Raw genomic sequence first — 27655 nt, forward strand, 5'->3', positions numbered from 1 at the left:
GAACCCAAAGTGCACGATACCCAACAGACATATATAACATCACAAGAACCATTATAAGAACCCAGGCAACATGAGAACCCAACCCGGTGTTAAACTTTAACTAGCACGTCTTTTATATCTGACTGTTGATGTTTTATAAATGATATGGCTACCTGTCACAGATAATCCATCATTTCTTGTGTTTTTTTTGTATTTACTTGTTCTATGAAAAGCATTCTCTGCAAACTGCATTTATATAATGTACTGTACAAAAAGTTCTTATTATGATTATTATTGGTATTCTTATAATTAAGTATAATTATTTGGAAGTGGAATAGCTTAGGTTTCGAGATGTACTTGGTTGTAAACTGAGATGTCAAAAAAAAATGCACAAGTCATGTCAAATCAAGTAAAAGCAAACACGTTCTTCTTTTCTTTATTTTCAATGTTGTGAAAGTAGAAGTAGGCCTACCGGTACTGATTGAAATTGTTTACTAAATAGAATAGAATAGAATTACTTTATTGATCCCAAACTGGGAAATTGTGGCGTTACAGCAGCAGGTTGTCCAAACACACAATATGAGTAAAAAAAACACAATATTAGCAAATCTAAACACAATATAATATTAAATACAAAGTAAATAAGCACTAAAAATATAAAAACTAAGAATGTTAATATATACAACCAGGATTTAACTAAGCATTACTAGTCTTAAATAGGAAGATTAAATATGGAAGATTAAATGTAAATGCAAAAACAGAGTTGTAAATGGACAGTACTGACATAAGTTAAAGTGCAGGAGTGTAGACATATAAAAAGCAGAAACTAAACAATATAACGGCGAGTAGACAGACAAATGAAGTGAACATGAGTGCAGGGATAATTTGTAAATTGAACATGTGCAGAACAGATTACAGTAAGGAGAGACAGATATTATCATGATGACAGTTCTCTGCTCGCAAGAGGTGAGCTGTTGAACAGAGTTAAAAGTACAACAGCTACTTTGGTTTTTGTTGGGTTTTTTTTACTTTTATGCAAATCATCTTTCCTGATCCTACATTAAACTTTAACTAGCACGTGTTTTATATCTGACTGTTGATGTGATATAAATTATATGGCTACCTGTCACAGATAATCCATCATTTCTTGTGTTTTTTTGTATTTACTTGTTCTATGAAAAGTACTCTGCAAACTTCATTTATATAATGTACTGTACAAAAAGTTATTGTAATGATTATTATTGGTATTATTATAATTAAAGGCACTATGGAGTTTTGGGAGAGAAATGTGAATGTTGTAGAAGTGTACATATTCTGTGGTATATGTTCATAACTTTATACACAAACTGTCCTCAGAGGAACATTTGGTCCCTGTAACACTGTTTGAAGATAAAATGCTACTAGAGAAGTTATGGTGGTGGGCCCGCTACAGTGAAACCGTAACTCTCCTGGACGCTTTTTAGCTCCAAACATCCAGGGACCCATTTTTTACTTTGAGTAAAGTTTGTGTTTTGAGTTCAGAAAATATAGCAGAGAATTGTTCTTCTCCAACTTTCAAATTTAACTACAAAATCTCCATAGTGCACCTTTAAGTATATTTAGAAGTGGAATAGCTTAGGTTTAGAGATTTACTCACAAATAAAGCCAAACGTGGCCCTCATTTCTCTCAGCTGTTTCTGTACAAAGCCAACTGAGCCCAATGTTATACTTTGGACTATAACAATTAAAATGTTATAACTTCAAATTTACTTTAAAAAAAAAAAAAATACTGAAATGAATGAACTCTAACTTTGCACCGATGTGGAAAACAGTCAGAAGGAGCTCTGATTATATTACTCGATTGTCAGCAGTGTTGGCTGGTTACAATGAGTGCTTATTACCCTAAAGTGAATTAAAGCAGCATGTAGGGAGAAGCAAGAACAGATTTTCGATTTATAATGTGTAGATTCAAAAATAAATGCTCAAGAAAAGTACAGACACATGAAAACTCTACCTAAAGAAGTATTTGCACTTTACTCCCAGTCCAACCTCTTGGATGTTTTCTTAATTGAATCAGAATCAGATTTTTTGCTTGCACACACAAGGAATGCAACTTCGGTGACCTGTCTGTGTGACCTTTGATTGGCTGGTTACTCCAGATGTTCATTTTGGTTGGGTGGTGTTTCAGTTTCAAGAGTTCCTCATTGTTAAATTGTTGCTTTAAAAGATGACTAATACCTACATGATATATTTTTACTTTTTTCAAGTCTGTGTGTCTTTATTACAATGTATACATGCATGTGTATGTTGAAAAAGTGTGTTTATGATAGCCACTATAGGTCAGCTACAATCTCGCCTTGTTTAGAAGCCTTTTGTCCCCTTGTTTGTTTTTTTATCTTTTTATTTCTAGATTATGATTTGTGAGTGAATGGTATTATTTCATGTTGCAAACCAGCTTGCCTAAAGTTTCTCAACATATCAAGTATTTGGAATACAATTCAATATGTGTTTCCCGTACAAGCCCTGAAACAAGCTCTTTCTATAGTCTGAATACAGTGTAAGAGACTCAATTCAAAATCCAAAGTCCAAGTTATTAGACCTCAGTACTCGAGTAGTACATCTTTTCAAAGAAAGCGAAATATTGTCGTAATTTCTCTTTCATCAAAAGATCAGCAAAGCTTATAGAACGATTTATGATATGTGGAAATCCAAATAAATCAGTCACATAATAAATCAAATAACTTTTACAAACTCACATTTTATTGGTCATTGAGTCTGTGAGCAGAGATGTGAAATAACCATGAAATGTGTAAAGAGATGGTCAGAGAAATGATAAGCAGTTTTTTCTCCATGACCACTTCACAGCGTGTGTGCTTCATCTCCTACTGTTCACTGTTTTTCACATCTATGTGTCTTTTCAATCCTTGTTGGTTGTTGTCATTCATTCCTATTGCATGATGAGAAAATCCATGGGGCGTTTCATTGGCAGAGTCACCTCCAGTTCCTCCGTCTCACTGAAGAACTGAGCCTTACCCCCGGGGCTGTGAGTGGGATGTGGGAGATGAAGACCCAGTTTACTGAAGAGAGGAGAGAGGAAAAGTTAAATGGATGGCATAAGAGAGAGAGTGTGTATATAAGAGAGGATGTTTAGAGTAGTGTGAAACAGATATCAAAGGCGAGATTATGATGTGAACCCTCTGATTAATAGAACATATCTGGAATGGGAGCTTTTGGTCTGAACCACTGATGTCTCATTTTTGAGGGGATACAAATATCAAAGAGAAGCTTTTCAAAGCATCCCTTACTATTTTGGCGTCCGCAGATCAAGGAATTTTTCTTTTACATCCAGGACGACATCAGTTGCTTTAGTCTCTGGGAGTTTTATTTTCACCTACGCATGGGGAAAAACAGAAGCAATTCTTAATATTATACAATGAGAACATTTAATCTTCCCCTTTATCCATGAGGAAAAATGTTTTACTTGTGTTGTATCATTCACGTTCAGCAAATTTCTCACTATTGTATATGTTCACCCCTTATTAGTTCTAATGGAGGTTCAAAGATGTTAGAAAACTAATCAGGCCTGTAAAGGTAAAGACATTTCTTACCTGGCCTGACATACTGTAAAAATCAAGGTTTGTAATGTCATTCAAAAGTGATTTTCTGGGGCGCTGGTGGCGCAGTGGTTAGTGCGCGCACCCCATGTATAGAAGCTGTAGTCTTCCAAGCAGGCGGCCCAGGTTCAAATCCAACCTGTGGCTCCCTTCCTACATGTCGTTCCCCACTCTCTCTCTCCCCCATTTCTGACTCTATCCACTATCCTATCTCTCAAATAAAGGCACAAAAAAGCCCAAAAATAAATCTCAAAACAAACAAAAAAGTGATTTTCTAAACATGCGCATTTGACCATCCTTGTCTCTGTGCTGCTAAAATGTTGGATTTATGCACCTTATCAATTTTATATTGGCCATCATTTTAAAAAGTGAATTGTCTTTTTTGTATCTAAAATGATCTAGTCCTTCATATGAATTCTTTGAAATCAGCCCACTCTTAGCAACGGCAGAATCGTGTTATTTAGCCAGATTCCGTTTCTCTCAGTGTATCTGATCCCATTCTGCAACATTAGAATTTTTTAAGATTGATAATGTAAGTGCTTTGGATCTAAATATATTCAATGCTCTGCAGGATGAATTACCAGCATAGCCTCACAGCACATGGAGGATGGATCCTTTCCATTCAAGCCCAAGAACAGATCCTCTGTCCCCACACTCTGCTTGAGGATTACTTCATACCTGAACACAAAGGTGTTAAAACGTTATTCGTAACATAAAACAAAAGTCATCCCCTGAGCATCAAAAGGGAAACAACAAGAAGAAAGAAGCAACGTGTCAGCTGAGGTCAATGAAGAGTGGAATATTGTCTAATTTTGATAAATACTTTTCAACAGGCATCTTGACCTATACCTTTTACTCAGGTATAACCATGGTGAGAACTTGTAAAAGACGTGGCTAGTAGGCATTTTTGTCAGGTAAATGTGGAGCAAAGTTTCAGATTTGTTGTGAGTTATTCCCTGACAAGGACACTTTTGATAGGACACCTGTAGAGTGACAGGAAACAGAGATGAGAGAGAGTGGGGGATGAATCAGGACCTGAACCGACGACCAGAGCGACAGGGACTATAGCCTATGGCACCTGCTCTACTAAATGAGCTAAACCAGCACCCAAGAATGTTTTTTTGACCTCAGGAAAATATGCAATCTTGATGGAAAAAATGGGTGAAAAGGGAATGAAAGTAGCTGCACAGTGTGTTCCTGTCTTACTCAGGCTGTGGCCGTGGGTCAGAAAGATCATCGTACTGGGAGCCCTCAGCCACCTCTTCCGGACTCCAGATATCTTTGCTGTCCTTCTTCATGTAGGTAGTTGACACTAAATAAAAATCAATAAACAAACACACACATTATAATGCGTCTTGCACTTTGGACAGGCCACATGAGTTATTACAGTGACTTGGGGGTTACGTGAATGTATAATGCATTACCTTCTTTATCTTTTTTGGGCAGGGGGCCAATATGTCCAGGACCAAGCCGTGCAGAGGATGGCACATTCTGTTCAGGTTAAGTGATGTTAATGTAATCCACAATATTGTTCAGTCTTTGATTCAAACAAACACTTATTGCCCCCATTCATTCAGTCTGTTGTCGATTAGAAAGCAGTTTAAAATACTGAGTGAGCAGAAAAACAATAATAAAAAAAGAGGCTACATATGCAGAAAAGATAGCCAATGTTCTTTGTGCATTTTTCTTAATATTGTCCTTGTATCAATTTGAGACTTTGCTTTAATTATATCAACTATAAAATGTATACTAAGTGAACTAAAAGACAATCAAATCACAAGAAAAGTGAATGAGATTCAGTTCATAAAACTTACTCCACATTCTTCTTCTTCTTCCTCCAGCTGCTGAGTTGATAATAAGGCAGAAAGTGCCTGCAGGTGTTGAGCCGATGATACTCCAAGAGACTCCATTCAGAAAAATATAAATGTACGCTTTCTTAAATCTCAGAAAAGCAAACAACTACAACAGCAAACAGATAAAAAAAATGAGGCTCAAAATCTCCAGTAAAAGAAGCTAATGCTGGTTGAACGTTATGGACTGTTGCAGCTGACGCTTTCCGTTGCCTTGGAGACGACCAGACATTCCGTCTGCCCTGGAAACCGATGACGTCACACAGAAAAGGAAACCCTCGATCGAGAATAAATCAATGTGATGAATTAATAATGAAATTAAAGGCTGAATACAGAAGTGTAGCGAAGAGAAAGTTTACCAAACACATTTTCTGAAAAAAAAAAGAACACACAACAAAGAATACATAAAATAAAATCTAACTTCCGGTTTTGGATACATTTATTTAATGTTCAAATTAAGGAATATCTGGAGTAGAAACTGATCAACACTCAATAAATATGGAAAAAATATTTATTTTGTGTAGAAGTAGGCCACATAGGCATTATTTAAGAATTCAAGTTATTTATAAATTACATATAGCCTATTATTAATAACAATAATAATAACAAATCATTTTAAAAAAATGCATATAGTAATAATACATCAATGTATACATTGTATAGTATACAACTGTATGAATGTGTACCATCCGTTTAATACAAAAATGGTTGAAGTGGAGCTGAGAGTAACATTTCAAGGCATTATTTAGTGTTTTTAAAAGGTACATTTTTAATTAATTTAATAATAATAAAATAATTAGGCCTAATAGCCTATTTAGACTGCAAACTGCCACATAAAGTCAGTAAACGCGAAAACATTTACCAAATGAGCACAACACTGAAAATAATTAAGTCTGTTTTTTCACATAACTGCTTATAAATGCTGTATAAGCCCTAACAATATTTTTTATATAATATATATAATATTCATGAATACTAGGCTGCTCAATTTGCAATCATAGTAATAAACATTTACTCGTAAAAAGTGTAATAACTTTATTCAATCTATAAAGTCAACCGACCAGCTGAATGATTTTCGCTTCGAGTAGTGTTCATGTCCCTTCTCGGACACCGTAGTTCATGCATGGCTATCTGCGATCATGTTGAAGGTGACAGGTAGCACGATGCCGGGTGTTCAGAGTCTGCTCCCGGTCACTGTGTACGCTGCTGCCGGTGACGGGGAGAGCGGGACGACCACCCCGGTTCACCGGGACCAGCTGTCTTTATACACGGCTCCTGAGCCGAAGTATCGGTACGTGGAGCCTGAAGCGGGTCAGCTGGAGGACACTGTCGCCACCCTCAGGAACTTTATGGAGCCGTATAAGGACTGGTGTCAGGGAACTTATGGCCAAATTAAACCCAAAGTTCAAAGTGTGGTCCGGTTTGGGAATGACACCTACAGCTTCTTGAAGAACCCACCCCAGGACTTCTACCCCCGGGCGGGAGTCATAGCCTTCACCGGCGCCCTGGGGCTGTTTCTTGGCAGGAGCTCCAGGGTTAAGAGGCTTATTTACCCGACGGGCCTGATGACCGTCAGCACCTCCTTGTACTACCCGGAGCAGGCTGTCGGGATCGCAAAGTCAACCGGAGACTCCGTGTACGAGCGAGCGGTGCAGACCTACGCTGCAGTGGAGAAGATGCTGAGGCCTGACAACAAACCTGACAAGGGGAAGGACTGAACTAAACCCTGAGGATCTCCACAATGTGACCCAGCGACAAAACAGCAAGAAGAAATCAGCAGCATATCGTGATATTGTAGATTGACGTGTGCTACTTAGAAAAGCAGTGATTTGTGCGACTTCCTCATGCCCACTTTTTTTGCACTATGCTTCACATGTTAACTCAGGCCGGGCATGGTCTGTCACATGGGGTTTGCAACTTGACTGAATGACTTCTGCCTTTAATCTGAATGTATATTTATGTAGAGAATTAATTAAAAAAAAATACAGCTGTCTTACACAAAAATGAAAGACTTTTTTTTTCTCTCTAGGATAGTTACATTTGATGGACTAAACTGTGACTCGACCGATGTCTAAAACAAGTAGAAAGATATCAACTATTTAGCTTCTGAACTTTGAGACCAACACCTCTTACATATATTTTCTTTTAGTCAAACAAAACAATACTTATGTAACTATTCTAAGTACCAAACAAAGCATGTGAATACATTGATTATGAATAGAGTTTTTTGCAGCCTTATTATCAACAAATTCATCCTTGTTTATATTTAATCAAAACATTTTAGGCCTCCAGTCTAAGTAGTTTAAATAAACATGCTCGGGAAATGAAGTAACATTCAATACCAAACCAAATTGAATTTCATGTGAATACGATATTACCAAGGAAATCAGTGTCTGGAACTGTATGACTGTTTTACGTCTTTATTAGTCTCAGCCAAAAAAAAAAAAGTACACAAAATTAAATATGAATCACTTTATAGAAATCCCCTCAGAGCAGCACCAGCTTCTCATTTAGAGCAATTTGTGCTTGGGTGAGGTTAGACAGGTAAGTCACCATCAACAGATCCTGCAACAACAAAACAGAGTTGACATGATGTTTCTTACAATGTTATTCAAAAAGGAACACAATGATGCTCTTTCAAAAGGTGTTAAAGGCAAAAAGGTCGGGGAGCACAAGGTGAAGGAGACTAGACTAAAGCGATAAAATGTTTGCTCAATGGATTGCTGTGTATGCTTGACGAGTACTTAGTAGAGAAATATTTGACAAGTTGAGCCAGGAGAGCACTAAACATAGGAAGCAAAGCCTGATTAAATGCTTCCTGTAATGTGTGTGCCAAAGTGCTAAGAACAAGACGGAGTGCAGCAAGTAAATCAACAGTGGAAGACTGGAGGAGATGCACTAAAACAAACGAGGAAATACAGCCCTCAGGAGTGCCTGGATTTTTAAAAGTGTTTACATGAGACATTAACGTATTTTCAAGCTGATGAGATGCACTTACATTGATGTTGGAGTTGAGCATGTTCTCAAAGTCCTCGGCTGAGATGGTGGGCACCTTGTTGACCAAGTCCATCAGGAAGCGGCCCACGCTATTATCTGCTGCTACTTTACCAGACTGAGACACAACAAAATTCATTTTACAGCCACAATTAGGTTTGAGTTTAATTAGTCTACAAATGATCTCTTGAGACACAACAGATTTATTTAAAGCAGAAACACAAGAAAGGCATTTTGTTATCATTCTGTACGTATGAAAGGAATAGTCTGACACTCACCAGCACATCCTCAATATATGCAAGCACGGTGGTCAGCATGTCCTGTACTCTGGCTGCAGAGCACCCAACCTGGGATAGATCAGAGGTCAGCCCCTTGGTGCGATTCGGAGTGACTCGCGACCTCATTAGGAGATCCACTGTGAATAAGATAAGATAATCCTTTATTTATCCATCAATGGGGAAATTTACAGTGTTACAGCAGCAAAGAGCAAAGATTGCAGACAAAAAGTGAACACAGTACAATTTAAATAAAAAAAAAAAGAAAAATTAAGAATGTACAAAAAAATAGATTTAAAAATAAAAAACAGATCAGCTATTGACAAAATTGTAGCCCGAGAAAGATGCATGTGTAAGAGTACAGCACTAAAACCAAGGGCTTAGTACTACAGGTACACAATTTAAATAATTTGATTAACTGGGAATATACACTATAGGTAGTTTTTATGTTGACTGTTGATATGCACACATAATTTGTCACCATCATTTTTTTGTATTCTTACCTCCTATCCTCTCAGTGTCATAGTAGACGTACTTGACAGTCAGCGGTGTGAACATCACACCGACTGTCTTTCCTGGCACACCCATCTGTGCACTGTGGACGAGATTAAAAAAAAACATGTTTAAACACACACTTGGTTTGTGATTGGGATATAAACATAGCTTATGTGGCAGGAAGATCGGCCGACCTGACGTATGCTCGGATGTTCATCTTGCCACTCTGCAGAGCTGTGTCCATGGTCAGGTGGATGGGGTTGGTGGCCTCACGGCTGTAGTACTCATGGATGAGCACTGAGTGCTCTGTGATGTCAAAGCCTGTGGCATACCTATGATGACAGATAGAAATGTTTTAAGAAAGAAATGATCCCGGTCTGATCCGTGGAATCAGAATCTTATCAACTGACGCACCATCCTATGATGACCTCAGTAGGCGACACCCTCTTGTGGAGCTCGTACATGTTCTTAGCAAACTCCATGTCCACCGCAACCTGATGACAAAGAGGGTAAAATCAACATATTTTTTTACTTCTTACACCACTTATCAACCACAAAAATGACCTTTTTCTCATTTACTTGCAAATGATAGCTTTATAAAACACTTCCACTTGAATATGTTATAATTGTGGGAAAAGACCAGAGGGATTTACACAAGTAATTTGAATGTGTTTTAAAATGTCCTGCCTGGTTGTATTGCACCGTGGGACGGAGACAAACGCAATTTCGATTCCACTGCGTGTCTGGCATATTTTGAAATTGACAATAAAGTTGACTTTGATTTTCAAATGCCCAACAATAAACTTAAGTGTGTCATATATCATGTACAGCTTTTGTATTATTACTAGTTAATAGGCAGACCTTTTATTTGATCTATCTATTCATATTTTATTTGAACTCATATGCATGCTCTTGTCTTTATATTCCTGCAAAACTTGTATTTCAATACAAGTATGATCTTATCTTATAATAGGTGTACTGCATCAACATTTAAGATCTACAAAGTTGATTTACCCCTAGAATAGAATAGAATAGATGTTTATTTCTATTTGCACAGGTACAGGACAGGTACATTGGAATTCTTGTGCGTTTCTCCCTGAGTCAGCTTCTACAAAATAAGTTAAAATTATATATAAATTAGAATAGCATCATAAGAAAAAAAAAAAAAGGAAAAGTAAAAATAAAGAAGTTGTAGTAACAGCTAAGTGATTTAAAATAAACTGTACAGAAGTTATACTCTGTATTAAAGCAAAGATATGATACAAAAAAAATAACAAAGGGGAACACTGTACAATGAGATGAAACTATAAATATGTTTTCTTTTTGCACTTATTATCTCTTATTGCACACATATTTTTCACATTATATAATTGCACTGTTTTTTGTTTTTAAGGTTAATATTGCACACTTGTATTGCACTGTGAGGTATAACACCTGGTGACATACCTCATCTTCAGACTCATTGTGGGGGACAGAGAAGCAGTTGGTGACCTCGATGGAGTGCTTCTCAATAGTACCTAAGAGAGACAAAGTGTTATTAGTAATGCTATGTGGTTAACCTCCCCTAGCATTGTTAGCTGGATAACAACACTGAAGAATAACATTACCAGCCTAATTACATCATTACATACTATTACAACAGAGTCTAAATGGTACCAAATAGTTTCTTTATAATACTTAATGACTTGAATTACAGTCAATATTTCTATAGGACAGGTTATCCAGCTGTTAAAAGTGATGTTGCTAACGTTAGCCAGCTAGTTAGCTTACCTTCACTTTACTGAAACTAGCAGCATGCGTTAACTAGCATACAAGCTAACATACGCTAGCTACCCATCACATGTTAACACAGAGGGGATGACTAACCCGATAACATAAAAACACATGTGCTGTTTCCGCTTACCCAAAAGAGTCCCGATCACACGACTCGCTCCCTCATTTCTCCGCTCGTAAGAGTCGCAGATAGAAGAGAGAACTACGGGGTGAATTTTCACCACTGGCCCGTACACCGACATCTTGGAAAAGGAGGACTGCTGCTGACCGGCGGCGGTGAACACATATATACCGCCCCCTAGAGGCTGGAGGAGGAACAGCGTTTAATGATTATGACGCTAATTATAATAAGTCATTGATACAATTGGTAATACAATGCAGCGCTTGACTGTATTATTATTATTATATCTTATTAATAAGACATCATTATTATAATAATAATATATTATCCATTATTATAATAATAATATCTTATTATTAGTATAATAATAATATCTTATTAATAAGATATTATTATTCTAATAATGAATAATATCCTATTATTAGCCTATTTCATAGTTGTAAGAAAAGTCTGGCAAACTATTTCATTGTAGAAAAAAAACACGTATTTGATTAGCACTAAATGACAGCATAGATTTATATTTGTATTTATTCAAATTCAAATTAAAAAAACTTTATTTGTCCCCGGGGGGGGGGGGGGGGGGGGGGGGGGGGGGGGGGGCAATTCAAAGGCACACAGAGCAGTAAATTAACAACAGTGCAAGTAGACGAAACATTTTAACCTAAATATAAAGTGTCAATTTAAATACAACTTAAAGCTTAAACTTAACTTAAAAATACAAAATATAAAGGAGTAGATATAAGTGGACAGTGATCGGACTAACAGATGTAAACAGATGTAACCATAACTGTGCAGTAGTGACCAGATGTAAACAGAACTATGTGCAGTAAACGAGAAATAAATAAATATATACAGAGCTATGTGCAGGTAGGCTAAATACTAAATACTAAATGATAAGTTATAAGGTGCATGGTGAATAATGGAACAACAGAACTAATATAAACAATATAACTGTAAAGGTAAAAATGAGATAAATAAAGTGACCGTGGTGCAATGATGGATAAGAAACATCAGGAATAAGTAACCAGAACTATATGAATACTGAAATAGAAACAAATTGGCTATGTTGAGCCGCTAATTCAAGCATAGGTTTTTGAATATCATCTCATTTGTGTCATAATGAAGGTCCTCATGTCTGAACTGTGTGCAGATGCTGTGGTGGTTTTGGCAGGGCGGAGATTGTGTCCCCTAATGTTGTGGAAATGAGGATCGTCTGAGGCAGGCTGGGTTTTGGTTTTGGAGGGGGGGCTGGACTGATGACAGCATCCTCCGCTGCTCAGTGGCTCCACACCTGACTGTCTCCATCAGATGCACAGATGATGGAGCTCTCCGTGCTGCCGGGTTGTTATCCTGTAGCCACCATTTCGCACGTCCACAGCCCCGACACATGTTCTACAAATGCTCTGATAACTGGACTTCATCTTTGATTTTTTTTTTACTGGGAGTTTCATTTGTATGCCTGATCATTCAGTTGGATGGGGGTGTTCGCCTTTTTTTTTTTTTTTTTTCATTTATAGTGACTGCTGAGTGGTCGGATCGAGGGGGGGGGGGGTCTTGTGTGTTTTCCTGGAGAAAAAAAATAGCGAACAGGAGTGGATTGATGCTGCGTCGCTGGTAAAACACCAGAAATGGGTGTCATTGAACCAAGACGGCATATCGCGGTGAAGTCTTGGGCCAGATTTTCCTTGTTCTCCTGATAAAAAAAAACATCTGCTCGATCCTGGTCTTAAAGCTACAATCCCGCAAGTTGCTACACTGAGCAGGTAAAGATTTCGTGTTATTCATTCCCTGCTGTGTTATTGTATCCACAGGCTTTAGCGTTTTTAGGTTTTCTGTTGCCTGGCTAACAGACAAACCTGTGAAATAGTCTATTTCTGATCCATCCATCAGGCGTAGTGCGTCATCTCGACTGTCACCATCAGGCTCCTCTTGCGTCCGTCCGCCAGTTGTCCAAATGGACGCACATCATTAAAAGGCTTACAGAGGGGCCAGGACTCCATTTTACTCTGAACATATATCACAGACACACCATGTCCTACTCTCCACATACATATTTAACTTAGTTTCTTATACATACAGGCCCTATGGGACTTATATAAGAAACCTGGCCAGGCCTGCAGCACAAACCCACCACATTAAATATAGCTGCAAGTGCACTACATGAAACACGCACACACATTTGCTTGGACTACACACACCTACACCAAGGTGCCTTGTGAAACATGCACACAATGATAGTGGCTCCAAGGTGCATAATGCTCTAATGTTTCCCAGGATGAGGCTTATCTCTCAATGAAGGATAATGAAAGTTTGATTTCAACTCAGAAAAAAATGAGAGAGACATGAGTGCTCTGAAGTGCAAGGGTTGTTAAATGTGCTGTTTGGTGGAAAACAGAAATTAAAAAAGAGAAAAAACACAAGGCATTCTTACGGGAAAGTGTAAAAAACTGTCATTCGAATGGCTATTTAATGTGTAAACAAGTTGATTAGCAAACCCTGCATAGTGGCAAGAAGAAGGCTGTTCTTGCTTTGTTTATTTTATGTTGATTAAGGGGAATGATAAAATAGGCAAAGACAGGAATTCAAACCTGTATGCTAAGCTAAACAGAGCCTCCATGCATTGTTTTCTTTGTAAAAAAGTACAAAGAAGAAAGCGTCTTGAGATAAATTGAAGACAGAGGTGTGTGCAAAGTCCCTGAAGTAGATCTTTTTTTCTTTCAAACATCAGTTGTCTGTAAATTACGCTGACGGATCATTGTGTTCTTCTCTCTTTCAGTCCAGGCTTCAGTCAAGCAAACAAATGGTCCAATCAATATCCACTGGACAGAGTGTGCCATAGGGAGGCCATCAATATCACGCTAATACACCTGACACACGAACACACACATTCGAGTACACACACACAACACACACACACACACACACACACACACACACACAGTAGCCATGGCGCTGGAGAACTCGGTCCTACCCACCCGCCCGGACTCCCTCTCCCTCCCTGTGGACGAGAAAGGGGAAGGGGAAAAGGTCGAGGTGGCTACGGAAGTCACCGCCTCCACCGGCGTCTTCAACCTGTCGGAGGAGCTGGGCCACGTGGTCACCACGGAGACGGCGCCGTCCCCTCCGCCACCGGTCAAGGAAAAAAGGTCCTTCCAGAACAAGCTGGCCGAGCGGGAGGCCCAAGCCAACAACCAGCAACCGAGGAAGAAGACGCAGGGGACGGAGAAGGAGAGGGGACGATTCGGGTGGGGTGAGTGACTCGGCATGTTGCTTCCTGCATCCTTCCTGCTTTCTATGAACTTCATTCAAGCTTTAAGAAACTGAATGGAGGCTGCAGGTACATCATTAATGACTCCCTCAAATCCTCCAGGGATGGGAAGCTATTGACTTACTCAGGAGGATTTATTTCCTCTCCTTCTTTTCACACACACACACACATACTGGAAAGGGTCAAAACTCGAGCACCTCCTTCCTGTCTCCACCCATCCTGCAATGATTCTGAATCTCCTCTAATTTGCATCGTGCTGTAAAGCTTCACCCCTCAGCGATTTTGACAGTTGTGCACATTTTTTTTTCTTCCATTAGGCTCCTGCAGTAGCTCTACTCTGTTCCGTGCGTGCTCCCTGACTCTCCACTATCACTTCACATCTTTGTGCGAAAAACCTAAAAACAGGATTAAAAAAAAGAAGAAAAGCTGACATTTTGGGCTGAAATCTTCTCGTGAAGGTTAATACTCGACTTGTAGGTTGACTGGGCTGCACACTGATTGATCCCCGTTGTTGTTGCAGACCTAAGTTGCAAAAAAAAAAAACAGAATAGTTTGTGTCTTGCATTTTAATCTCAGTTTGTTTGGTTCCCCCTCAGTCAAAAAAAAAACCTCTCCCTACAAAGACAAGACAAACATCAGCAGTTGACCTTCCAGGTTCTTACGGTTCTCAAAGTCCAATGTTGAAGTTTTTCTTCTTTCCAAGTGTTTGACGACGCTCTCCCGTCGTACTTCATCTACCTCTCTGCTCCTCACCTGTCTCTTCTCATTTCTGTCATCCCCTCTTCAACCAGCCGCCTGACTTTCCCTCGCAGCCTCACGGCATCTCTCTGAGCAGCTCTGCTCTCCCCTGACACCTTCCTCTGTTTACCTTCCACACCTCTCCATGTTCCTTTATTCAACTCACATCCTCTGAATAACGCCCGGGTTGTGTCTTCAAACATCAGAACTTTACAGAAATATAAAAAAAAAAAAAAAGGAAGCCTTGTGGTATTTGTGTTGTTGAATGTGTCTAAGAGGTTTTAAAAGGATTTCTTGGAAACCCTCGGGTATGAGGCCGAGACACCTGCAAACACTCGTCTTCAGCCTAGATTCAAGTGAAGAAAAAAACACTCGCTGCGGGCGCTTTCCACAAGGGCAAAATGTCGTGATTTTCAGCCTCAGGCGTTTCTTTTATTTCTAACTTGATCTTCTGTAACCAAACTGTATCTCTTCCCCTCTCTCCCTCTCTCCTGACTGCTGTGTCCCCCCCCTGCTGGTTCCCCATCCCCCTCCTGCCTTCACCAGTCCGGACTCGGCGTAAGAGGCAGCGCTACGTGGAGAAGAACGGTCGCTGCAATGTGCAGCATGGTAACATGAGGGAGACTTACCGCTACCTGACCGACATCTTCACCACACTGGTGGACCTCAACTGGCGCTGCTCGCTCTTCGTCTTCGTCATGGCCTACGCCGTCACATGGCTCTTCTTCGGGGCTATCTGGTACCTCATAGCCTACTGTAGGTAAGATTGATGAAACAGAGAGCAGTGGTTCCCAAAAGTGGGGGTCAGGGTCCCCTGGGGGGGGGGGGGGGGGGGTCACGAGATGCCTTCCAAAAACAAACAAGAATTTGAAATAATTTAAAATTGTATATTTTACCCATTATTTTTAAATTATAGACAAAAAAAGTTGTTTAATTTAAAATAAAACCACAGTCCGTAAGAGAGATTTGTGCTGTTATGAAAGTTATGTTAAACATAATCCTTAAAATTTAAGATCGCTCATGACTGAAACAATAAAGGTGTCAGACAGAGACCCTGAAATAATGATTTCATAATAATAATGTTATTATGTGTCATTCTTATCCCAGTGTTTCCCTCTCTGGAAGTTGGTGTGGTAGCTGCCGAGGTGCCCTTGAGCAAGGCACCAAACCCCCTCCCCACCATCAGCCCAGGAGCGCCCGCTGTGGGCAGCTCCGTCACTCTGACATCGCTCCATTAGTGCATGTCCATAGGATCCTGTTTGTGCATGTGTGTGTATTTCAGCCTATGTGTTCATGACTTACAGAGTGTGAAAACAGAAATTTCCCCTTGCGGGGATCAATAAAAGTAAATCTTAATCTTAATCTTATTGCATGCAGGCTGTGACATCCCTGACTTAGAGCCAGCTATCGGTTTAGATCCCCTCCCTCCAGACTCTCAGAGCAGAATTTTGTTTTACTGGTACACTAATGTCGCTACATCAACATGACAATGAGCACGATCTAAACTAGGGTTGCCCAAAATCCAAACATTGTTTTGTTGATTCTAAAAATCCCTTTTATAGACTCTTTCTGTATTTGAGTGTTTACTAGTTAACTCCTTCTTGCTGCTTGATGAAATAGTTTGAACTTCTGGGATATGTGCTAATCTGTGAGAATGATATCTGTAGAGAGTCTGATACTAACTGCATGTCAGCATGTTCAAAAATAAAGCTACAGTCAAAAGGTGCTTAGCTCAGGGTTTCCCACAGATACTTGAAAAGTCTATTATTAGATTTTTTATATTAAAGGGCATAAAACTCATCAGTGGTCTTAAAATGTAGATAGCAATTTGAGACGGTTCAGAAAACTGTATCCAATCTACAAAGTCTAGTTATCATTATTTAATATTTTATTATTCTTTTGTGTGGGTTTGCTTGTTTAAGTGACAGTTCAAGACACTTACTGCAGCTTTATGGCAGCATACTCTGTTTGCGTTCACAAACCGCCAACAAGAGAGAAAAGGAGAAGAAGATGGGGAAATGCACGTTCAAGGAAATTTGGCTACAAGAGGAAAAATTTAGGGAAAGGTTAAAAAGGGGCAGACAAGGATTATGAGGCGACTTGCAAGAATGGACAAAAGCTTTTAAAACTTGGGATGATGGAAATCAAAGCTGTTGAGTCCCACATGAAACAAAAATCTCATATTATATTCATCCTCCTTTGTTTGGAGCTTAAACCTTACATTTGATTTGGCTATTTATAACTTGAATCTAACAGTCAGTGGACAGATATAAGGCTGGTATCGATCTTCTCATTAAACTTTTTGTCAAGTAAGCGAAAAAATTAATTCCCTTCAAAATATCAAAACTATCTAATTAATGAAACCATCACCGGGCAGCTGCTAAAAGATGGATAATGATGCTCTGAGTAAGTGCAAGACATTTCTGCAAAGCAGGCAAAAAAAAAAAAAAAAAAGTCCAGACAAAAATAAAAAAAATCAGATGACAAAGCAGTATTGATAAAACAGCGTATTTCATCATGATGTGTTACATCCTCACTAGAAGATGTGTCTGCTGGAGCCTCGCTACCAATTAGCTAACATATTCTCCTCATAAAAGTGTGACCCCTTTATATCAATAACAAGCCACCTGGAGCCTGTGCCAGAGAGCTGTCAGTGTTGCTGCTATTCCTCGGTCACCAACACAGGTCAATAAAAGTCATAGATTTTTATAAACGACTTAACACCACTTTCATTAATTAGCCCTCCCTCTCTGACGGAGGGTTGTGTTAATCAGGGGCATTAGCTTGTGTACCGAGAGTAGCTTTAAAGAAAATGTGCAGATTTGCAGATTTTAAAGAGCAGCAGACAAAGTGAAGATGCTTCACGTTATGATATATGATGGATAAAAGGAGGTTTTTTGCAACGTTGCACAAACTGACATCATGAGCGTAAGCCTCATCAGCACTATTAATCGTATTCATTATAAGAACTTGCTGAAAGGGGGATTGAAAATAAACAGGGAAGGATGAGACGCCGTACCTCATCCTTCCTCAGTTCTAAAAATATAAATGTGTTCGCTCCCTGTCTGTTTTTTCCATCTCGACTCCCACTTTGTCACCCTCCCCTCTTTCCCCTTCTCACACACACTCTACGTTTTCTTCCCTAGGGGCGATCTGGACCATCTGGAGGACGAGACGTGGACGCCGTGCGTCAACAATGTCAACAGCTTTATCTCAGCTTTCCTCTTCTCCATCGAGACGGAGACCACCATTGGCTACGGCCACCGTGTCATCACAGACCAGTGTCCAGTGGGCACCATGCTGCTGCTGCTCCAAGCCATACTGGGCTCAATGGTCAACGCCTTCATGGTGAGAAACGGGAACAGTGTAGAATGAGGCAGTCAGAAAAACAAAAATTATCAATATCTTTTTTTTTATTATGTTTTATTAATAATATGATTGAGAAAGAAATGATTGTGTAATTGTTGAGGTGAATCAAAAGCTATGTAATTCCCTTCATATCAGTATTTAGCTTTTAAAACTGTAAGAATAGGCTAAAACATAAAGAATTATAAATCAAATTTCAATCATTATGTTACGAAGTATACCAGTAATGATTACAATCAGGACCCGACCGATATGAGATTTTTGGGTCCCATACGATATCGATGTTGGGGAGAGACAAAACCTGAGACAGATATATCAGCCGATATCTTTCCTTAGATCTGTCTTTGACCTGCAGAGATATGAAAAGATATAGATAACCACATTTCTTGTGTTGATTCCTCAAATGTAGTCATCAAACACTTGTGGAAAAGATTGATAATGAAGACATGATGATCACTCAACTGCAAAGTATCTGCACATGTACGTGCATCAGCGCTTGGCATTCTGGAGAGTGATGATGCTCGTTGTAATCCATATAGCGCCCTCTGCTGGTGACAGAGAACTGATAAATTAATGCAATGAAACTCAAATGAAAGGCTATTTGACTGATGAATAAATATAGTAATATCAGTGCGCATATCTGCGATATAATTAGGCGATACCGATAGTCACTGGATAGGCAAATATCGGCCGATATTATCGGCTGGCTGATTAATCGGTTGGGCTCCAATCAGATTTTTGCACTAATTTCCACTGTTAACTTATCAAAAACTACCAAACAGCAACTTAACTGAATTGAATTAGATTAATTAGATTCAAAGGTTATGTGTTTAAAAGCCTTATAAACTATCATGAAAAACAGTAAAAAGTACAAAATGATGGAATATTTGGGTGAAAAACACAAGCAGTACTGTCAGCAATTACACAAAAGTAAAAAACTGAATATATGAAAATTAAAAAATACAAAATATATTGACATTTTTATCATGTAACCTGTTGGGCAATTTAAAGATAAAACATCAACTGACAATTCAGATTAAATTTATAGTCTGTATTTAGAGTATTTTTTGTGTCTATAAGAATCTGTTTGTCTGATGTGCTGCAGCAAAAGTCAAACCTCAACATACATAGTATATCACGAGTAAGCTCCAACAAACAGAACAGTAATAACATAGACCCGCTCCACTTTGATTCAAAAAAGGCCCGATGTTAGTTAGATGTTTGAGATTATTCACGAGTATTATGCAAACAAAATGACACTCATTTCAGGGCAGATGTTAAGCTCCTTAATATATATATATCCAGAGTGCTGATGAAGCGCTATTTTCCCGTGAAGTAAGCACTCTTTTGATGAAGATGAATCCACACACTGATGTCCGAGCAGCATCATGTTTATGCATGTGTGTGAGCTGGAAACATGCCATGGTAATAGCAACTGATGGGAATGTGGGCTGTTTACTCTGCATGTTTAAAAAAAATTATAGAGTCTGAGGTTAAATCAAGAGACAAAACTATTTTTTAAAATTGGAAATACCCAGCTCTATTTATAAAACCAACAAAGTCGTTTCTTTTCAGCACTCATTATGAAATCTAACAACTGTACTTCTTGTGTTAGTTAACAAACAAAATACATTTTTGTTATTGATCCTCTACCCTTCTGTCCTCTCCGTCCAGGTGGGCTGTATGTTTGTAAAGATCTCACAGCCCAACAAACGGGCAGAGACACTGGTCTTCTCCAAACACGCCGTCATCTCTTTAAGGGACGACAAGCTGTGTCTGATGTTCAGGGTGGGCGACCTGCGGAGCTCCCACATCGTAGGGGCCAACATGAGGGCCAAGCTCATCAAGTCCAAACAGACTCAGGAGGGTGAGATACATAGATAAGACAATGAATTAAAGTGTTGGTACAGTTTTAACTCACTACAGATTCTCATGTGAATACTTTGATGACCTGTACACCAAATTTTTCTTCAAAATCTGTTTATGATTTTTGATTTTGATTTGTAACCACTTTAATAAACCACACAGGAGCACATTGAGACACACAGCTCTAAACTCTTTCCCCTTCCTTCTGATTTTCTCACCTCTGTTGTCCCTGTCTCCTTCAGGTGAGTTCATCCCGCTGGATCAGACGGACATCAGCGTGGGCTTCGAGACAGGCGACGACCGCCTCTTCCTGGTGTCGCCGCTCGTGATCTCCCACGAGATCGACACTCATTCGCCCTTCTGGGACATGTCGCAGGGTCAGCTGGAGAAGGAGGACTTTGAGATCGTGGTCATCCTGGAGGGAATGGTGGAGGCAACCGGTGAGGAATGGGTTAAATACAATAATCTGAAAAAGTAATGATAACGCAAACACCAAATCCTCCATCTGTCACTGGTACACTATTTTGCCGAGAGTTATTAAATGACTTGTTTTATTTGAATCGAGATCAGGAGATCTTAAACATAGGATTGTTAGAAAACTTAAAGGTCACATATTATCCTCATTTTCAACCAGTTTAAATAAGTCTCAGAGCTCCCTAAAATATTTCTGTGAAGTGTCTTGTTCTAAATCCACTCTGATCCTGTATTTGATCATGGCTATAAACCCCTCTATTTCATCCCTGCTCAAAACAGGCTGTTTCTGTGTCTGTACCTTTAAATATGTAAATGAGCTGTGTTTGACCACGCCCCCGCTCAGTCTTTCTTGCACCATGCCCTATTGTTTACGGTGAGAAGGCAGACTCAGAGGGCAGAACAAACACCTAGCTGTGGGAGTGTCACCCACCTGGGGGAGGGGTTACTGCCCTTTGTGATGTCATGAAGGGAAACAACTCCAAACGGCCTGTTTAAACACACATTTTCTGAAAAGTGGAGCAGGCAAAAGACGGAGAGGATGGACTTTTCTCACAATTGGGCGGGTCTGTAGACAGACTAGGGACACATATTAGCGTTCGACAAACACAGTGAAGTGTATTTTGCATAATATGTGACCTTTAAATGTTATGAAAGTAAGTAACAAAAAGAGATCAAATAATCACAACACAATATGAAAATGACTGAGCCAGAAGGCATTTCTATGTTTGTAGATGAAATTAAAAAGTGGGCGATGGAAAACGTGCAGCTAAAAATAAATCTTGCAGTGAATGAAAACATGGTTCCTCAGTGGAAGGTGACAGAAATAAAAGCTACTACAATAAGATGATGATGATTTTACTGCATGGACTTGCAATTAACAATATTTCTTGCCTCAGAGTTTCATGAGATTTAAATTCAGGCAAGTTGGTCATTTAATAACCAAACCAAGATAACAACTTAACAGCATTGTCCTGTATGGGGAATAATACCTTCCGGGCTCTGGGTTGTAAATGTATATTTGGCAGGAAAAACAAGAATTAAGCATTAGGAGATTAATCTTGCAGATGCATTAAAATGTCTGATATTACAGTAATACTATCACATCTCTGCAGAAAGCAAGCCCTGTCCCAAACTGTCCATTAGAAAATGAAATTCCCCTTTCCAGGATGTCCAAGTTTAGATCTGCAATATTTATTTATCAATCCCTTTATCTGTCTGTCTAGAATCTTCTAGAGCCTCACAATGCTGTGATAATGTTGGAAATATACCATGTATATTTAGAAAGGAGTGTGTATGGGAATGTGTTATATAACAGCACAACACAACTGGAGAGAAATCACTGCGTCTTTAGAGGACATGCTGTTGCTTTTGTGTTCTTCTACTGTATGTTCTCGTCTCTCATCTGTGGGTCAAATTTGTCTTTTTCCTTCTTTGCATCGGGAAAGCTTCAAGGGTGTTACATCATATGACAAGGTTTTTTTTTTTTATCAGGCAGAGACCCACCGTCAACAACCACATCCATCCCTAAATAAACCAACGTGTGTCAGTGAACACTTACCTGACCTTCAGCGAGGCACTCACATTGGACACATCATCAGTTAAATACCAAAAATGTGAATGTGTCACGTTAACCTTACATAAACTTGGTACTTAACTTGGCATTACTACAGTGTGTCAAAGCTATTCATGATGCGTCTCCATGAGGTAAAGGGGGCCTCTCTGCCCACTCACAAATATTGATTCCCTTAGTCAGAGTGCTGCGGAGAGTTTCACAGAAGTAGCTGATGGTCATCACGACGGCTGCAGACAGTATTTACATAAAGGCAGCTTGTAAATTACACATTTGTGACATGATAAGCTGCTAAAGTACTTCTGTTTAAAGGGGACATATTGTGAAAAATCCACTTCTACAGTGTTTCTGAACATATATTTGGGTAACCTGAGTGTCTACCGACCCACAAAATGTGAAATAAACCAATCCAGTCCTTTGTTTGTGGTCTGCATAAGTCTTACAACACAGAGAAAAATGCTCTGCTTCAAATTTGCGCTTCTTGTGATGTCACAGTGGGATTCTGATAAAACAATTCCCCTCCCCTCCCCTGATATCTCCACCCATGGACTCCACCCCCAGCCTAGAACAAAACTTTTGCGCAGGTCCGCTATCTTTATTCTCGCTACAGAGGAGTGATGTCTACGGGGAAAACTCAGGGGGGGTCATTACATTTAAAGAGACACACACACCAAAACGGAGCGTTCTGAGAGAGCTGGTTTATACAGGGTCACAAAACTCCTCTGGTGCTTGATTCATGTTATATTTTGACCAAAGCACAGCACAGATGTTTCATTTAGACCACAGGGGACTGTTTGAAAAGTTGGGAAAGGGGGGGATAATATGTCCTCTTTAAGGTTCTAGTCATTTAGTTTTTCGAGAGTAAATGGGTAACTGAATTACCTCTGTGTGTTTGATCTTACTTATGAAGTCACAACCTCTACTGTGCGGTCTTAACAAGTGTTTTAAGACATAATAAATGTCTGCACTCATTGTTGTGTTCATGTTTGCATGTGCAGGGATGACGTGCCAGGCGAGGAGCTCCTATCTCGCGGAGGAGGTGATGTGGGGTCACAGGTTTAGCCCGATGATGTCACTGGCAGAGGGCTTTTTTGACATCGACTACGGAGCCTTTCATCACACATTCGAGGTAGAGTCAATCAAAGCCGAAGATCTATGGGCTAATATAGTGTTTGAAGTGGTAACATGGGTGAACTGTCTTATGTGAACCAGGGATCAAACACTAATGTCAGTATTTGTTGGGAGTTTACCTTGCATTTCTGGGTCTGAGTGCTTAGAATTCTCTTTGCTGTTTACTTGAGGACAAACAGCCGATGTGGCAGCAGTCAGCAGTCAGGTTAAAAAGGAGTCTGGTGGTAGAAAATTCTTCAGTTGTTTAAAACATTATCACAAACGTTGGTACCTGTCGCTGAAAAACAAAAAGCAAAGGCTTCTTTCTGCCATATTGTGCAGCAGTTAAGAAGCATCAACAATATCTGTCTGAAAGTGTTTAAGTAAAGAAAACTCGTGCTGTTATTCCTATTCCTGTCTCCACCCACACGGAGCTGAATTCTCACACTTCTTCGGTTAGGCTCGCTGAAGGGCATGTTGGGAAATGCAGGAAGTCTGATGTGAGAATGAATTCCACATTCAGACTTCAGAAGATTTGCAAAACAACAAAGCTTCTTAAATCTAGGCCTATCCGCAGATGAGCTCTTATATACAGTACATTCACACAACTTTAAAGGGAGAGTTTTACAGAACTCAGAGCCCAAATATATACAATATCAAAACACTTAAAATCATTTGGACTACCATTCTTAAACCTGATTTAATTGATCATGTTCATGTTCTATTTTCACATCTGAGGCAGAGTGTCACAGAGTGTCTATGAATGTCCAAAGGGTCATGTTTAGATTGTTACCAAAGATTTGGGAAATGGCAAAATAATGCAGACCTGTGTGAAAACAAGAGCCTCAATATGTGTTTACCTCATCCCACGTTTTTTTATCTTAAACTAAATCTGCATAAATCTAGACACACTGACTGTTTCACAAAGTTTGTAGGACGTGATTTGTGCTGAGTTTGGTTACACTGGACTTCAGTCTCGAGTTAACCCCCGTCTTAACCTCTTCATCCACCAATGCAGACATAATGAGCGTCCTGCAATGTGATGAACTTTTACACAGCGTCAGGCTATCTTCCCATGTTTCAGGTCTTTTTGCCAGGCTAACTTAACCGACTGATAGCTGTAGCTTCATATTTACTGTGCAGACGTGAGATGTTCTTATTTGACCCTATGTGTCCCCCCAAGGTGGACACGCCATCCTGCTCAGCGCGAGAGCTCTCATTGGCTGCGGCCAGGCTCGATGCTCACCTCTACTGGTCCATCTCCAGCAGGCTGGATGAAGAACCCACTCTGACCAACCAGGCGGCAAAGCAGCCGGACAGCGGCTCGGCCAACAGCAAAGGAGGGGAGCCGACCTTCATCGTCGGGGAGATGACCGACATCCAGGAGCAAACGGGACTGGGCGAGCTGAACGGCAGCGTCGCCACCGACCAATCCGAATCAGAGGCCTAGGACAGAGAATGTTTACAAAGACATTACGTACACATCCACCAAACCACTATCAATGTTCGCAGATCTTTACTTTCAAGGCAAATGAGTAGTTTCATAAGCATAAGTCGTTCAGTATACACCATATCTTACGTTTCCGTTTGAAGGAGTTTATTCTTATATTTTGTCTTATCTGATTTCTTTCTTTATCTTTGTTACAAGTTTGTGTGAAATCGTTTCAATATGTTGTGTTAGCTCTAATCACCCTTGCCTATATCTACATTTAAATGACAAATACTATGCTTTAGGTTGGGGTCAATAATAGTATATCCTGTGGACAAAGGGAGATGGAGGGATTTGTCTTGTCGGCCAAATAAGTGTGCACATTGTGGGATTGTTCACATTTAAAAATAGGTACAGTGCGTAGATGCTATATTTTCCCCTGCGCATGATTATAATTAGATGATATTGAGGTAAAGACTCAAATTGCAGAAACCTTAATTTCCTTTAGATGCGTTGTAAATCATCAGGTATTATCAGGGTTGGAACATAACACCAGCCCACATCTGTCTACTCAGCTAAAACTACACAACAACAGGTGGTGCTAGAAAATTATATTTGAATAATCTGTTTAGCTGGCAAAGATTTATAAAAGGGGCAAAATGGGCAACAAATGTGGTTTCTTGGCCTGGTTGTAAATGGTTTCTAATGTCCCAGAGGCATTGGGGAGTCGTTTTTATTGGTCAGAGAGTAATGAGATGTGTTGCACCTGAGACCACACCCAGCAGTGATGTGACAAAGAATGGACAACACATCTTCAACTCCTTTTGTAGGAAAAAAGTGAAGCCAAAATACCCCCGCAACAGACACTGATGTCTTGCTAATCTGCTTGTAGTTAAAGTTTGCCCCATGTCCCATCTGTTAACATGGAGTAAGAGGGGTTTAGGACCTATACTGCAGCCAGTCAGTAGGGGGAGCTCTACATCTTTTGACTTCACTTTGAGGGTTGTGTGTTGTCCATTTTTACTTACAGTCTATGGAGTACACAGCAAGGTGTCAAATTAAAAAAGTGAAGGTCAAAAAACAGGATTGATCAGTGAGTGTTGAGTTCCTCTTCAATACCACTGGAACATTTCTGATATTCCTATCTTCACATTACATCACATTATGGTGAATAGGGTACCTACTTTAAACCAAAACCTTTAATATAGAGACAGGTTAACACTAGAGTGTGTCTGTGGCTCTGTTCTACGTACAATGTGTGTAGCACAAGGATAATATATCTTTTGTCCCCGGCCGAGTAGAAACTACAAGCACAACAGTGCCCTGCTCAGTTCAGCCCAAACTCCTGCTTCTGCTGCTGCGTATACATGTGGCCACTTTTACTTGATGTTTTTTAATATAGCACATCTATTAGAGTTAATAAACTACAGTATATTCCAGACCAGACGACTCAGAGTGTGTTATATTCTGCAGAGTGACACCATACATCTAAGTATATTATACAAACTGTGCATACAAATGGTTGTTTTACACTGAGACTAACACAGTTTTAAAATATAGAATCAGTACACAAACATTTATTCAAGGTCACATATTATGAAAAATGCATTTATCATGTTTTTCAAACACTAATATGTGTCCCTGGTCTGACTACAAACGTCCTAATTATGAGAAAAGTCCATCCTCTTCGTCTTTTCCCTGCTCCACTTTTCAGAAAATGTGTGCTCAAACAGGCCGTTTGGAGATTTTCCCTTCATGACATCACAAAGGGCAGTAACCCCTCCCCCAGGTGGGTGTTTGTTCTGCCCTCTGAGTCTGCCTTCTCATCGTAAACAATAGGGCACAGAGGGAAAAAGCTGGGCCACCTAAGCCCTTCCAGAGAGGGGGCGTGGTCAGACACAGCTCATTTACATATTTAAAGGTACAGACACAGAAACAGCCTGTTCTGAGCAGGGCTGAAATAGAGGGGTTTATAGGCATGATCAAATACAGGATCAGAGTGGATTTAGAACAAGAAACTTCACAGACATGTTTTTTAGGAGCTCTGAGACTTATTTAAACTTGTTGAAAAGGAGGAGAATATGTGACCTTTAAGTTGGATTTCAAAGCCTTTAAAGTTCACATCAGTGTTTCCATTTCATGCTTCTATCGATGTAGCATCATTACAGTTCAGACATAAATATTTACCGGTACATTTTTACTCCACTACGTTCATGTGTAAGCTGAAGCTCCAAGTTACTTACAGAAAAACTATTTCACACACAAGGAAGATGCAAACTTATATAAGCTGATGGGTTATATTTATCAGTTCAAATATAGCTTCACATTGATCAGCTGAAATATTCAACTGCTGCCCAGGGTAGTTATTCTGTAACACAGCTACATACAGTACTGATACAATCTGAAAATATGTTTCCGGTGTAACAGCTGATTATAGGTGGCCATTAAGGTGGTCAACATTTTAGATGCAATACTTTTGGATACCACGTGTGTTCAAAACAATCCAGTGTCCGTTCTTCGCAGCGATTCAATTTGCGTTATTTGAGAGATTAGCCAATGGGTGTCTAGTAGCGGGAATTGCCAAAGGCCCCACGATACGATATTATCACGATACTTGAGTCCCGATACGATATTATTGTGATTTAACTTTTTTAACTGCATATTATGTCCACAAAGTTAAACTAAATCAAGAACTGTTTTGTCAAATATGACAAAGAAATCTCAGACTATTCATCTCACTTCAGTCTTTTTTAT

The 27655-nt window shown here is 39.5% G+C and overlaps 4 protein-coding genes across 4 annotated transcripts; 2 read left to right on the forward strand and 2 right to left on the reverse strand.

The window, feature by feature from the left end:
* Window positions 1-2703: 2703 nt before the first annotated feature.
* Window positions 2704-5776, reverse strand: dnaaf6 (dynein axonemal assembly factor 6). The gene is made up of 6 exons (XM_061045392.1): window positions 5387-5776; window positions 4997-5063; window positions 4779-4884; window positions 4154-4250; window positions 3264-3349; window positions 2704-3035 (listed from the first exon to the last, which is right to left on the reverse strand). Exons 1-6 carry the CDS (start codon window positions 5480-5482, stop codon window positions 2906-2908), a joined length of 582 nt encoding a protein of 193 aa, XP_060901375.1. The 5' UTR covers window positions 5483-5776; the 3' UTR covers window positions 2704-2905.
* Window positions 5777-6522: 746 nt separating this feature from the next.
* LOC132979521 (MICOS complex subunit MIC26-like) lies at window positions 6523-7431 on the forward strand. The gene has a single exon (XM_061045393.1). It carries the CDS (start codon window positions 6562-6564, stop codon window positions 7138-7140), a length of 579 nt encoding a protein of 192 aa, XP_060901376.1. The 5' UTR covers window positions 6523-6561; the 3' UTR covers window positions 7141-7431.
* A 395-nt stretch (window positions 7432-7826) lies between these two features.
* Window positions 7827-11245, reverse strand: eif3f (eukaryotic translation initiation factor 3, subunit F). The gene is made up of 8 exons (XM_061045419.1): window positions 11090-11245; window positions 10633-10703; window positions 9601-9680; window positions 9381-9518; window positions 9195-9286; window positions 8695-8831; window positions 8421-8534; window positions 7827-7987 (listed from the first exon to the last, which is right to left on the reverse strand). Exons 1-8 carry the CDS (start codon window positions 11199-11201, stop codon window positions 7910-7912), a joined length of 822 nt encoding a protein of 273 aa, XP_060901402.1. The 5' UTR covers window positions 11202-11245; the 3' UTR covers window positions 7827-7909.
* A 1097-nt stretch (window positions 11246-12342) lies between these two features.
* On the forward strand, window positions 12343-26342 carry kcnj9 (potassium inwardly rectifying channel subfamily J member 9). The gene is made up of 8 exons (XM_061045394.1): window positions 12343-12843; window positions 13862-14330; window positions 15633-15846; window positions 18233-18434; window positions 20127-20319; window positions 20561-20758; window positions 23361-23491; window positions 24656-26342. The coding sequence occupies exons 2-8, from the start codon at window positions 14027-14029 to the stop codon at window positions 24920-24922; spliced, it is 1509 nt and encodes a 502-aa protein (XP_060901377.1). The 5' UTR covers window positions 12343-12843; window positions 13862-14026; the 3' UTR covers window positions 24923-26342.
* The last annotated feature ends 1313 nt before the right edge of the window (window positions 26343-27655 follow it).

Source organism: Labrus mixtus, chromosome 8, assembly GCF_963584025.1.
Source record: "Labrus mixtus chromosome 8, fLabMix1.1, whole genome shotgun sequence".
NCBI classification, from domain to species: Eukaryota; Metazoa; Chordata; class Actinopteri; order Labriformes; family Labridae; genus Labrus; species Labrus mixtus.

Bases quoted from the DNA above. Each gene is read 5' to 3' on its own strand.
- dnaaf6 (XM_061045392.1), bottom strand. From the start codon at position 5,482: ATGGAGTCTCTTGGAGTATCATCGGCTCAACACCTGCAGGCACTTTCT. The intron at 4,251-4,778 runs GTAAGACAGGAA...CTTTGTGTTCAG, and splicing joins GACCCACGGCCACAGCCTGA to GTATGAAGTAATCCTCAAGC. The intron at 3,036-3,263 runs GTAAGGGATGCT...TCCTCTCTTCAG, and splicing joins GATCTGCGGACGCCAAAATA to TAAACTGGGTCTTCATCTCC.
- LOC132979521 (XM_061045393.1), top strand. From the start codon at position 6,562: ATGTTGAAGGTGACAGGTAGCACGATGCCGGGTGTTCAGAGTCTGCTC.
- eif3f (XM_061045419.1), bottom strand. From the start codon at position 11,201: ATGTCGGTGTACGGGCCAGTGGTGAAAATTCACCCCGTAGTTCTCTCT. The intron at 9,681-10,632 runs GTATGTCACCAG...CTTTGTCATCAG, and splicing joins ACAATGAGTCTGAAGATGAG to GTTGCGGTGGACATGGAGTT. The intron at 9,519-9,600 runs GTGCGTCAGTTG...CTGTCATCATAG, and splicing joins ACTGAGGTCATCATAGGATG to GTATGCCACAGGCTTTGACA.
- kcnj9 (XM_061045394.1), top strand. From the start codon at position 14,027: ATGGCGCTGGAGAACTCGGTCCTACCCACCCGCCCGGACTCCCTCTCC. The intron at 14,331-15,632 runs GTGAGTGACTCG...TGCCTTCACCAG, and splicing joins GAGGGGACGATTCGGGTGGG to TCCGGACTCGGCGTAAGAGG. The intron at 20,759-23,360 runs GTGAGGAATGGG...TTGCATGTGCAG, and splicing joins GGGAATGGTGGAGGCAACCG to GGATGACGTGCCAGGCGAGG.